Source organism: Tachysurus fulvidraco, chromosome 4, assembly GCF_022655615.1.
Source record: "Tachysurus fulvidraco isolate hzauxx_2018 chromosome 4, HZAU_PFXX_2.0, whole genome shotgun sequence".
Taxonomy (NCBI): domain Eukaryota; kingdom Metazoa; phylum Chordata; class Actinopteri; order Siluriformes; family Bagridae; genus Tachysurus; species Tachysurus fulvidraco.
The window spans coordinates 1,644,078-1,656,577 of record NC_062521.1 but is presented as its reverse complement, the minus strand read 5'-3'; the positions used below and the strand labels follow the sequence as shown (position 1 = coordinate 1,656,577).

Here is a 12,500-nt window from a genome sequence, read left to right as displayed (position 1 = left end):
TGCTCCTAAATTCTGTTTATACAAAATATTTTTGATATCGTTGGTTTATTTCTTTAGCTTTATTTTACATTGCAGTCTAGGTGTAGAATCGAGTTAGAATTGTTGCAAAGGTCATTTCTAGAACTGCACCTTAAACGATGTCCTGATGAGAAGCGACTTGCTTCGATCTATGAAAATCCGAGTGTGGCTGTAGCTCCGCCCTCAAGCTGGACTCACTGGGATTGTGGTAATTAAGCTTCAGGAATTAACAAATTATAAACAAGTAACATGTAGGCCACTCATTAAACATACAAACAAACAAACAAACAGATAAATAGTTAAATAAATAAACAAATAAATAAACTAACTAACTAACTAACTAACTAATAAATACATACATACATTTTAAAAAAGACTGAAATGTCATGCATGGTAAATTCATGGAAAGTAAATTGATAAATAATATAGAACAATTATTATTATGTTACAATAATGTAGATTGATTTCCAAACTCATTCACGAAATGCTTCCAAAATGCATTATATATTATTATTATTATTATTATTATTATTATTATTATTATTATTATTATTATTATTATTATTATTATTATTATCATCCAACACATCATATTTTATAATAAAATCAATACCAACTAATAGGAACTTATATCATATATAATAAACTAATTATGTAGAAATTCTAGAAACAACGTCTTTTTAGCAAACTTTTAAGAATGAGTTTTATCGAACTGCTACTTCACCTGAAGCCTCTGTTAACTCTGCTACTGTCCTTTCCTGTTCTAATTATATTACAGAAGGTGAGGGTTACGTCATGGTCAATATTTACAAAACATGGCAAGACGCTCAAAGTTACTGTCGAAGCACCTACACTGACTTGGCCCGCATCCGCTCTCCGTGGGAACAGAACCAGGTGAACGGTGTTGTCGGTAGATGGGTTTCTGTCTGGATTGGCTTGTTTCTCAACAGCTGGCAGTGGTCTGATCAGTGGAGCGGTTGTTTTAGAAACTGGGCGTCGGGACCACCGAGTGTCGGAACTGCCACCTGTTCTGCTGTGGAGACAGGAACCTTTGGAAGATGGACGACCGACATATGCACCACACCGCACTCTTTCGTCTGCTATGGAGGTGAGACTCAGCAACCATTTAGATGAGAGCACAGCGTGAACAGAGGCACAGACTCTCACAGGCTCTCTCTTTGTTTTCTTCCCTCTACAGATGTGGACAGGATGACTAAACAACAGATCATGCAGATCAGATTGGTTTTCAGCGGATCGACCGACCTGAACGACGCGTCAGTGCGAGATGCGATCATGAATCAAGTACGATAATAAAAGCTTACACTCATACTGTACAATAACATTGTGAGAGCATTAATCACGTTATACATTTGTGGTTTATTTAATATTTAAGGAAGGAGTCTCCAGTGTCAGCATTTTGTAACTGTCAGCGGTACAACTGCAACTTTTCTATAGGTTTTTTCATCTTCATCAGGACAGAGGAGAAAGACTTTATCTGTAACACGACATATTAAAGGTGGGGTCACCGATATTTGAGAAATGCTTCTGAAAACTGCATTGGGCCACCAAACAAAACTAAAATCCAAACCAAACGTGTAGCCAATGTCAATATAAGCGGAGATAGTGTTCAGTGCGCATGTGCGCATATTCACAGATTGGAGTTTCCCCGAGTCGATAACTGCTGAGCTAAACGCTGTTACTACACAAAACGCGGGTGTAGCTGCCTCTCTACATTACTACGATAGAAAAGAGGTGTTATTTGTGTAGTAACAGCGTTTAGCTCAGGAGTTATTGACTCGGGAAACTCCAACCTGTGAATATGTGGCCGACTTCCTGCTCCTTCAGTTCTCTCCAGTGCTGGAAAGCTGATCCTATATTAACACGTCCTACTTCTTGCCTTATCGTAAGCCTTTCTTCATTTTTATCCTCCATGTCAATGTTAAAATCGCTTTCTGCTAACGTCACACACGCGCACCGAACGCTCCCTCCGCCGCATATCGACAAGACACGCCCCTTTCTGCTCATTGGCTACGCGTTTGTTTTGATTTTTGTTTAGCTTGTCGTCCCGACTCAGTTTTCTGAAGCTTTTCTCAAATATCGGAGACCCCACCTTTAATTAGCTCCATGCTGGTGTGTTTACGCCGCTGTTCACGAAGGGGACGCTGATGCAAATCTTTTTACCGTTTAAGTCAGCAGATCTGATTGCTTTGTGTCTTTTTTTCACAGATTAAACAGAAAATGCAAGCGAATGGAATGAATCAAAATGTTAGACTGAGCTGGAGAGTGAGGACTGACGGAGGTGTCTTCAAGAAAGCTGAAACGTTTTAAAGTCATGGGTTCAAAACCTACAGAGTTTCTTTTAATATAAATGCATAGATTAACAGGGTGTTTGGTAACAAAGTCAGTAGAGAAAGATTAGCTTCATTACTTGGAATGTATATATTGACATCCCTTAATATCTACACTTCAAAAATGTGAAATTACTGAATTTTGTAAAATCAAAAGAGTAAATAAATGAATCTTATATATCTAAAAAAAAAAACCAAACAAACAAAAAAAAAACATTTTGTGTCTTTTTTCCGTTGTTCACATTTAAAAACCAAATCAAAATGTAAATCCCCACAAATTCGATCTTTAAAGGAGGGAACATGCTGCGAGTGACTATTCTCATTTTGGGGTGTTTTGTACTTATGAGCACTTTATTGTTATTCACTAAAAAATATCTTTAGAGTTAAAAGTAATGTTGTTCAAACTGGTTACCCGATGCTACCTTCAGTAAAGAGAGACCACAAGACTTGTGCAAGAAGGAGAACGACAAGTAGTTTGCATTTTAGCTTCATCAACTCTTCTGCTTCATGAAGCTTCTGACTTTAATGTAAAAGCTCGACCTTACATGTATTCGTAAAAGAAACACACACACACACACACACACACACACACACACACACACACACACACACACACACACACACACACACTACATTCACACACACTGTACAGTACAGTAATTAGTGCTCTTGTCAGTGACACACTCTGTTACTGACTGAATTTGTGTAAGACCAGGCAGTTCATTAGCTATAAATGAACACATTACCACGTTTTAAACATGATGTTCTTTCTCACATTATGTACAAACTACTTTTCTCTAAAAAAATAAAAATAAAGCTATTGAAAATCGCCTCTGCACGGAACCATTTCTGCGAGGCGGACTCTCGTGTTTCACGTCGAGCAGTTAATAGTGTTGCACACGAAGCAGAAATGGAAGAATGCCAAAGTGCTATAGTGTGTGTGTGAATGTCGGAAACACAGAAGCACGAATTTAGAAGCGATGTAGTGATTAGTGCGTTATTACTGTAGCTATGTGTAGTGATTAGTGCGTTATTACTGTAGCTACGTGTAGTGATTAGTGCGTTATTACTGTAGCTACGTGTAGTGATTAGAGCGTTATTACCGAGTCTTGGACAGTCGGCGTTATAGAGGTGGGTTTCGTCGTTGTTTGTGTTGGTTAGTGTTTATATTAGCTATAAATTAAGGCATGTAGCTGACTGGTGTGTTTATTTATATAACTTATCATTTATAATGTCTATTTATCTATCTTTCTTTTTATCTATCTGTTTCTCTCTATTATCTCTCTGTCTATCTACCTATCTATTATCTATCTATATTTCTATCTATTTGTTTATATTTCTGTCTGTCTGTCTGTCTGTCTGTCTGTCTGTCTCTATCTATCTATCTATCTATCTATCTATCTATCTATCTATCTATCTATCTATCTATCTATCTATGTCTATTTATCTATAACACGTATGTGCTTGTGTATGGTGTGATGTGGGCGGGGCTTAAAACTGTTTCAGGTCACGTGTGGACAAAAACAATGAGATTATAATTTTTCTGTTGTTTTTCTGTCACTTATCCAACAATCTGAAAATGTCTTGTTACGTGTTTAGCTACAATAAAACTCTAAAGGTTTCTCTAAGCTCAGACCCAGCTTTTTGTTCCTTATACACAGTATGTAATTACTTTAGTCCCAAAAAAGTGTTTATTGCACACGCTGAGTTCTGATACACTAATCTGATTGGTCGAGAGTGCTTATATTTCCTATAACCGTGTGACTGTGTTTATCACTTTGCTTGTCTGGGGGGAATGTCGATTAACCTTGGAAGCATTTTTTTTCCATCATAGAGTCCCAATACTTATATTCCACTCTCATGGATTCTCTTGAAGACACCTTCGAGGAGCTGTCAATCTCCAGACGCTTGCAGCCAGACGATCCTTCGTACATACTGGACTTAAGCCTTTCTCCTATAGACCTTATCGCCGTGTCGTGCTCCAATCATGCTGTTCGCCTGCACGCTAAAGAGACCCTAAGAATTCTGGGAGAATATCAGGGCCACACCGGGGCCGTTTTTGGGGTTCGGTTTTCTCCGTCTTTGCCCAATCTGCTCTTTACGGGCTCTTCGGACGGTACGGTACGAAGCTGGGACGTGCGTCAGCCCGGTTCCTTTGCGGTTCGAGTGTTCAGGAGCGATCCAGATCATGCGTATTGTTCCTTCGACGTGAGCTGTAACGACACGGTTGTGTGTGCCGGCACCGAGCAGCTGGGTGAAGACAGCTTTCTGGTTTTCTGGGATTCGCGGATGATGGGAAGCGGAGCGAAAAAGGACGGGCTGCTGGGCGTATACTCCGAGTCGCACAGTGACGACATAACAGCCGTGCGCTTCCACCCAAAGCAGGCTGACAGGCTGGCGTCGGGTTCAACAGACGGCCTGGTGAACGTGTTCGATTTGAGTTTGGGTAAAGAAGACGACGCTCTTGTCACCACGTGCAACTGCGACTCCTCCGCCAGTGCCCTCTGTTGGTCAGGTATGTGGCCTAGAATAGTCCTGTGCCTTGCTGCCCTCTCTAGGCTTTTCATTAGTGGTTATTGTTTGCGTGTCAGAATGAACCACGTGGCCTCAGTCCCGAGTGTCTCAAGCTATACAGTCGAGTTAAGTTCGGCTTGAGCTCTGAGCATGCGGGGGCTCTTGAAGACAGGTGTGTTCCTCAAACATATTCATTAGCATATTAAACCACACCCACAATGTCTGCTATCAGATTTATTACTGAACTCAAATGGTATTTGAGCACATGTCAGTTGTCTTTCTTTTCATGAGATTGGACAGAGTTTTTTTAGCAATGTGTTCACAGGTGAGAAAAAAAAATCACCAAAATAATCTGATTTTAGGTAAAAATCAGGACCAGCTGCTGTGTCTGACTCACGACGAAGGCCTCCAGCTGTGGGATTTGTCCCGGCTGGACAGCGACGACTCGTTCACCCTCTTCAGTTCGGCCGACGCTCGAACCCTTGTCTCCTTACCCGAGGGAACCTCCCTGGACTATTTTGTGGGCGGAATGTGGCTGGAGGAAGCAGCTCGTTTGGTCATCTTGGGCGGAACCCACAGCGGAGAGCTCCACTTGCTGGACTGCAGCAGCACTGAACTGAAGCTGATGAAGTCACTGAACGGCGGCCATTCGTCCACGGTGAGGTGTTTTCAGTGGGACGCGGTGGGCAACGCTTTGCTGACGGGCGGAGAGGATGGCCAGCTGCTGCAGTGGAAGACGGGAGCGGAGGAGATCAGCGTGGGGAAGAAAGACAACTTTAAAAGCATTTCGTCTGTGCAACTTAAAGCAAAATCACAAAGGAACCAGGCGTTGAAAAGAGAGAAGAAGCATACATTTTAATTTTCATCCTTTCTGTGGAAGATTAGACTTTTAAAATTTAGAACATGGATTATATTTCAATAAAACTTTATGATGAAATGCTTTGATTCATTATCTTTCATGTGTATTGTCTAAAACTCATATGTTTATGCCAGCTCTGAAAAACTCACTCAATAATTACATTTATTCAAGCATTTACTATTTAAAGCTTCGTTCGCTTTGTTTTATAAAGATGTTTTATAAGTCCCTTTAAATTTATTTCTCCTTCGTTAGAGAACTCTGGTCATTGGTCACCAAGTGTGTGTGTGTGTGTGTGTGTGTGTGTGTGTGTGTGTGTGTGTATGTGCGCGTGTGTGCGTGTGTGTGTCCTGGTAAACGATGTGAAAAATGTTAGTCATTATCTGGTACATAATGAACATCGATTTCGGGAATGGAGTTTGCTGACAGATTACAAAACCAAAATGAATAAATAAAAACAACAGGAGTCGTATACGCGAGTCGACTCTTCATAACTCGCACGCTTGGAAGAAGCGATTTAAAGATCCGATTCGACATAATTGATTCAATCAAGGTGAAGCGGGCAAATAAGAAAAGAAAACATGCTGTACTTTATTTCAGTTGAAGTGAGTGTCTCTTTTTAAACGCTTTCTTCTGGAAATCTGCGCCGTTTTCTTTCTGAACCGAATCGCGCCGCATTACTACAATGAATCGTACCACTCTGGGTTTGGCCTCATTTCAAGTCTAACTTCATTCCATATTTGATTTTTTTTTCTTCCACCCCCCAACCCTCCCTCCCTCCCTCCCTCCTTCCTCGTCGCCGGTTGACAGCAAACGAGCTGTTTTTTTTCCACCCCTCCTCGTCCTGTACACGACAACCTATTTTGTTCTGCGTTCTTTTCCCGTGATTGGTACCCACGCTGTCCAATCGTATTGCCGAGAATCTTTAAACCGACCAATCGGCGTTTAGTGTGGGTTTGTCCCACCAACCAGCACGCTTCTCTCTTTCTCTCTCTCTCTCTCTGTGTTATGTGTGCCATGGACTCAGCCCAGGAATATTGACAATAGGGTGAACCGATTTAATTGCCCTAAATAAAATTTAAATAAACAACAAATCCATCAGAAAGGACGGATAAGCCGGAAAGCACGACTTTAAACGCCTGGGATTTCTACCGACCTTTTAGGAAATGTGTTCATTTTAACAACAGCAGCTTTCTTTTTTTACGCATCCATTGATGGGATTATTTCACTAGATGGTTTAAAGATTGGCGTTTTTAAGCCATATTTTTTTCTCCATCTGTCTGCTTTCCAGTAAAGCATTTAAACAGGAGCGGGAAGATATTATTTTTAATGTAAAGTAAACAATTGACGCCAAAAACAAAGTGTTTATACGGGATCACTACTCCTACTAATCACCTCCGTTCCCCCGAAACACAGAGGATCGATAGGTAAAAAAAAACAAAACTTGGTCACACTTCTGTCGTCTTAAAATGTCCTTTCTTCATGTTATCATTCATACGAATTGTTTTGTTTACTTATTATTGTTATTATTTTTCATTTCCTTTTGCGCGAGCTGGAATTCGGTTAGCATGCTAGCCTGTTAGCCCTGCTATGCTAAGCTAAGCTATTTCCTTTCTTGTTGTATTTTGTTTCTTGTTGGCGAAACGAACGCGGTGATTTAAACACATGCGACTTGTTTGTTTTATTTCCGAGTGCTTGCTTTTTATTTATTTATTTTTTTACAAATAAGACATTTGCGGGTCAAGTTCCGAGCACTAGCGTTGACTTTAGCCGGTTAGCTTGTATGTGGCGCTCGAGAGAGGAGGCGTTAAACTAAGAAACGTCCGTCAGTAAAAGTCTCCTGGAGCCCAAACGATCGTGACATGACGTGAAAGATCCTGCACAAATACTTGTGAACACGTTTCGGTGTCGCTTGTAATGCGAATTGTGATTTTGTTCGCCGATGCTAGTCGCCTGTGTAGGCCGCAATAGCTCTAGTTTTGTTTCCTAGATATTATAGCGAAACTCTCACTTTTATACCGAGTCCCAAATCGACACACAGGGCACTAGGTAGGGTGTGTGTTACACTACGGAGTGACACTACTTAGGGCGCTTATATAGGCGGTGTGTGGGGCGTTTGGGATTCAGCCTGAGGAGAATTTTCTGTTTAAAATTGTCACCGAGCGAAGCGTTTATTCGGGCCTGTTATTTAGTCACTTAACTGTCTATCAACAAACTCTGTAAGGGTGCAATTACACCTCCTTTATGCCCAAATCAAAGCGTTATTGTACCTGTTGTTTGTTTTTTTTTTTTTTTGTTTGTGATTGACTTACAGGAAAATATGCTAATATATTTCAAGACTCATTTTGGGATTGTCCAATAGAATTCCCCGTAGAAGCTTTGTGCCCCGCCCACAATCGCGGGGTCTTACTCTATAGTAGCAGCTTGTCAGCAGGAAACGTTGCTTTGTGTGTTTATGACTGCATCCTGTGTCGTCATTCACTTTTTCTTGCATTGGTGGGAAAATATCCCTTCGTTTTTAAAAGATGTTGGAGTTTGTGTGTGTTGTCGGGTGTGTTTTATAGACTGAAGCCCACCTCGTCTCCATGTTAAGGTGGATGGATGATGATGAGACGTAGCAATTCACTGGTCTACATATTTAACAGTTTCTAAGTTGTTGTCATGTTTGTTTAGATTGGACAGGGTGGGAGTGTGGAAGGTGGTGCGTCTCAGACACCATCACGTAATACTTATAGTATCGCAATGAAATTGTGAGAAAATCCTAGAGATATTTTACTGGAACTTTAAGTGAAATGATTAACTTTGGTTTTCCTACACAGTCATGATGAACAGTGCACAAACACTGGCCGGATATCGGGGTAGCAAAGGTCATTCTCAGGTAGATGCCCTACACGAAGCCACGCCCTGCACGAGGCCACGCCCCCTTCTTCTTTCCAGTCATTTAAGACTGAAAGAATCTCTCAATGTGATTCCTACCTGAGATCCAGATTTTTATGCCACGTTTGATTTCTGGTTCGATTTTTCTGTCAGATGAAAATCTTGGTCTAGTTTCTGGCACTCGATCGTAAACTTTGACACTAATATTCAAGAACCGGAGGGCAGCAGAACCGACAGGGCGACACAGATACAAATATCAATGAAACTGTCGCTTAAATAAAACTATTTCTTCCCCCAAGTTTGTGCAGATTTTTTTGCCCTTTCTTGCCAACTGATGATGTAAACAAAGCGTATTAATAGACTTTATCGAATGCTGACGATTCTTGTCGACGTTAAAAGTCGTCCGAAGTCGTCGTCTCTTTTGTGCGTCTCCGCAGTATCCAGCAGTGTGTTTGACGGACGGTCCGGTCGACCAATCGCAGACCGTTTCCTCAGTAGCAACTTTTGTTAAGGTTAAGATCCCGATGTAAACTAATCCTGCGTGCTTATACAGAGCGCTCGAATACGCAGAGCTCAAGGCCGCAGAACGTCCTCCGCTTTTATGATAAAGTTTGTTATTCAAACTCTGGACTATATTTAGACACAATGCATAATAACCACACGCGGTGTCACATGCAAATCCACCACTAGGCTCCATGGACACGAACAGAACGCGTGTGGAGCTGGAGTTTACAGATTCGCCTCTTTCGCGTTGGGTCAGACGTCACGTTAGCGACGGCCCGCGTCAGCGGATTCCTCCAGTACTGACTGGTTATGCACGCCGGGCTCCGTGATACGAGCCTATTTAAAAAGAAAATCAAATGTTTTTGTTTCAACAGTGAATAAAGTATCAGCAAGTTAGTGGAATGCCGCCGTTTTCCGTAGAATTGTCTTGGAGTTCTGTGATGGTGTTTGTACAGATTATCCTCCATCTCTGACACAACAGACTTACTACTTATCTGATGTCAGAGTGGTCACAGAAAAAAGCAAGCTGGCTACTACAGTCTACAAGGCTCGGTGAAAGGGAGCTGTTCCTCATCACTTCCGCTTGTTGATGTGGTGTAATGTGTAGTTAAGCAATTAGTGTGGTCTGTTGTGGTTCTCACACACGAAGGAGTTTTCTTCATAAAGCACAAACCTCAGGCTCACAAGTTTTTTCTCACAACTTATTTTACCTAACGGAAAACACTTTGTTTTACGGCTTTGTGACTCATATTTGTGTCGATCCAGGAAACGATCTCTGCCATCGTAAACCGAATCAGCTGAATCAGCTCCTGCCCTTTTTCCACCAACCAACGCCGAGTTCTTTCCAGTTCTATTTCGCGATACAAAGACTGATGGGTCACGTGACCACTCTGCTGTTTGTTCGATTGAGAACGGAACAACGTTTTAAAAAACACACATCGCAGTATCATGGTATCACCATGGCGATAAATACCTCGTCACGGGGTTTTCTGCACCGCTGTTTTCTTCTTACTTACTTACTTACTTATTCATTTATTTATTTATTTATTTAATCGTTCACAAAGCGAACGGGAGGAATAATGCTCGGCCTTGCCTTTATTACACAAATCAAACATTAGCCAGCTTGTTTAAAATTGTTTGAGCTCTTTAATCTGCTGCCAAATGCGCTTAGGCGAACAATAGACCTACAGTCGACGTATCACGGCAACAACGCTCACTTCATCATCTCTTACTTTTCATACCCGAGGCTAAATACCGAGCCGAAGATACGTAGCAGTTGTATCGACTCTTGTTTAAAGACTTTAAGATCGCTTATATGTAAATGAGCTTTGTTCTTATAGGACGCTCGTTTAAACTACGATTCCGAGGCAGCCGGAGTTAAACTTCTGACCTTTCCTGACGCGTGCGACCTCTCGTCAAACGTCACGGCAAATGTTCGAGACAAACGGACGATCTGTGCACCGATTAGTGAGTAATTTAAATCATGTCGAGTGTGTGTTTATAAATACTGTACTCAGGACAGGCCACGCCCACACAGCCCACAAGCCACCTGTCACATGCAGAACCGTGTAGGACGTGACGTCGTCTGGGATCGTTTCTGATCGACGACAAAATCGTGTCGAGTGCAAAAGTTTGCACACCCTCAACAAAATACAGAGGCGTTTATACCCGAGATGTTTCAACTTAAAGGGACCTGATGTCGATATTTAACAGCCAACCCTTGACCCAGGGCTGTGTGAAATACGACCGCAATAAATCTAGTTATTAAATTAAAGCTCGTGCTGTGAGAAATCGCCGAGATGTACAGCGTTAAAGCCCGAGTTGTGCGTCTCTCTCTCTCACTGTCTCTCTCTCTCGATGGCTTTAGGAGACGACAGAAGAGACGAGTGTGTACGAGCGTGATTCTGAGTTTAACAGGAAGTCAACAGGAAGTCCGTTGGATTGAGAGACAATCCTTCAGCTTTATCGCAGTAAATAAACCAGGCTGTTTTTTTCAGCAGGAAGTCGTTCCACTACAGAAGGTTTACACACACACACACACACACACACCCCAATCACATAAACAGACTAACAAATATTCAAACTAATACTGTACGTTCACCCCTTGTGCACCCCTCGACATCACGCCTATACGAACTCCTTCGCAATCACTCCCCTAAGCGTTCCCTGTTAGAATAAACTCCCCTCGAGTTCTTCCTTCACCTCTAACCGTTAACCTCCGCATCGTGTCTTCGTGGAGCTCGGGATTCGTGCACAGACTCGTCGTCGAGCCTCGTAGTTCCGCCGAAGAGAAATCTGTCACTCTACAGCATACACACACGTTCTGTACAGTCAGGAGTGCACTAACTTTTTGGTCACTAAGAGTGTCATCGATCATGGTGTGTGTGTGTGTGTGTGTGTGTGTATAATGCCAGGGAACGTTACTGTGAGGAGGTGCTTCTCTGTATGAAGTGTAACAGTTTATTTTTGTTCACTGTGTAAAGGGTTGTTTATGAACACGCTGGCCACATTGTTGTTCTGCAGGGTTGGCAGGTCTGACATCCTCATATTTTAACCGCTTCACTGATTTAACGAGGAATTGTTGTGTGTGTGTGTGTGTCTTAGGGCTATGTCCTCAGCAGCCACCTCGCCACCGTCAGTGGACAAAGTGGACGGGTTCTCCCGAAAATCGGTCAGGAAGGCCAAGCAGAAGCGCTCGCAGAGTTCATCGCAGTTCCGCTCTCAGGGCAAACCCATCGAGCTCATTCCCCTCCCTCTGCTCAAAGGTAACACACACACACACACACACACACACACACACACACACACATACCTCATTGGTTTATCTTTGCATCGCTTGATTTTATGGACAGTAAATCAGCATTAGTCTCATTTGACTCATTTATGAGTGGGTTTAAACTGCTTTTTATTGTTCAGTGTTTTAACACCAGGATCTGACCTTTGTTCTGTCCAACAAGGGGGGGGGCACTTTATCCTCATCACATCACATCTATGTTACAACTTACAAGGCAAAAGTAATCCTTTTGAGAAAAGAAAAAAAAAGGCCGTCGTGGTCGTCCGTGCCACAGCGAAAGCACCCGGTTATCAACAGACACGAGACTCAGTTAAAAAATTATTTCACAGCATTTTTTTTTTTTATTGATTTATTTTTCGCCGTATATCGAATCTACTGAACTTCTCCCAGCGTCTCTCCCTCGCTGAGGATTTTTTGGTAGGAAGGACAGCAGGAGCCCCATTAAGCAGCTCTTGGCTTTGCTCCGACTCTCTAACGAAAGGTCAGCGCTCTGTGTGTGTGAGCAGGTGAAAGAGGAGGCTTTCCTCACGCTCGTACAGCAGCGACGCTCCGTTAGGGATTCGGATCAGCGCCGATGTGTTTTATTATT

At 42.2% G+C, this 12,500-nt stretch overlaps 3 protein-coding genes across 3 annotated transcripts in view; all 3 read left to right on the top strand.

Annotated features, from left to right (window-relative positions):
* The window catches only part of LOC113656897 (macrophage mannose receptor 1-like), a 10,980-nt gene extending 8,428 nt beyond the window's left edge, over window positions 1-2,552 (top strand). Inside the window, exons 6-8 of the mRNA XM_027168363.2 lie at window positions 797-1,126; window positions 1,217-1,320; window positions 2,245-2,552. Coding sequence (XP_027024164.2) covers window positions 797-1,126; window positions 1,217-1,320; window positions 2,245-2,346 — 536 coding nt within the window. The 3' untranslated portion in view covers window positions 2,347-2,552. The remainder of the gene's footprint in view (window positions 1-796; window positions 1,127-1,216; window positions 1,321-2,244) is intronic.
* A 697-nt stretch (window positions 2,553-3,249) lies between these two features.
* On the top strand, window positions 3,250-5,817 carry wdr89 (WD repeat domain 89). Its single transcript, XM_027166625.2, has 3 exons — window positions 3,250-3,497; window positions 4,201-4,881; window positions 5,243-5,817. Exons 2-3 carry the CDS (start codon window positions 4,227-4,229, stop codon window positions 5,737-5,739), a joined length of 1,152 nt encoding a protein of 383 aa, XP_027022426.2. The 5' UTR covers window positions 3,250-3,497; window positions 4,201-4,226; the 3' UTR covers window positions 5,740-5,817.
* A 902-nt stretch (window positions 5,818-6,719) lies between these two features.
* Window positions 6,720-12,500, top strand: part of ppp2r5eb (protein phosphatase 2, regulatory subunit B', epsilon) — a 15,525-nt gene continuing 9,744 nt past the window's right edge. The window contains exons 1-2 of the mRNA XM_027167839.2: window positions 6,720-7,163; window positions 11,722-11,882. Of these exons, the coding sequence (XP_027023640.2) occupies window positions 11,726-11,882 (157 nt within the window). The 5' untranslated portion in view covers window positions 6,720-7,163; window positions 11,722-11,725. The remainder of the gene's footprint in view (window positions 7,164-11,721; window positions 11,883-12,500) is intronic.

Excerpts from the sequence above, each read along its gene's own strand:
- wdr89 (XM_027166625.2), top strand. The coding sequence starts at position 4,227 with ATGGATTCTCTTGAAGACACCTTCGAGGAGCTGTCAATCTCCAGACGC. Across the intron at positions 4,882-5,242 it reads CAGTGCCCTCTGTTGGTCAG|GTAAAAATCAGGACCAGCTG; the intron begins GTATGTGGCCTA and ends ATCTGATTTTAG.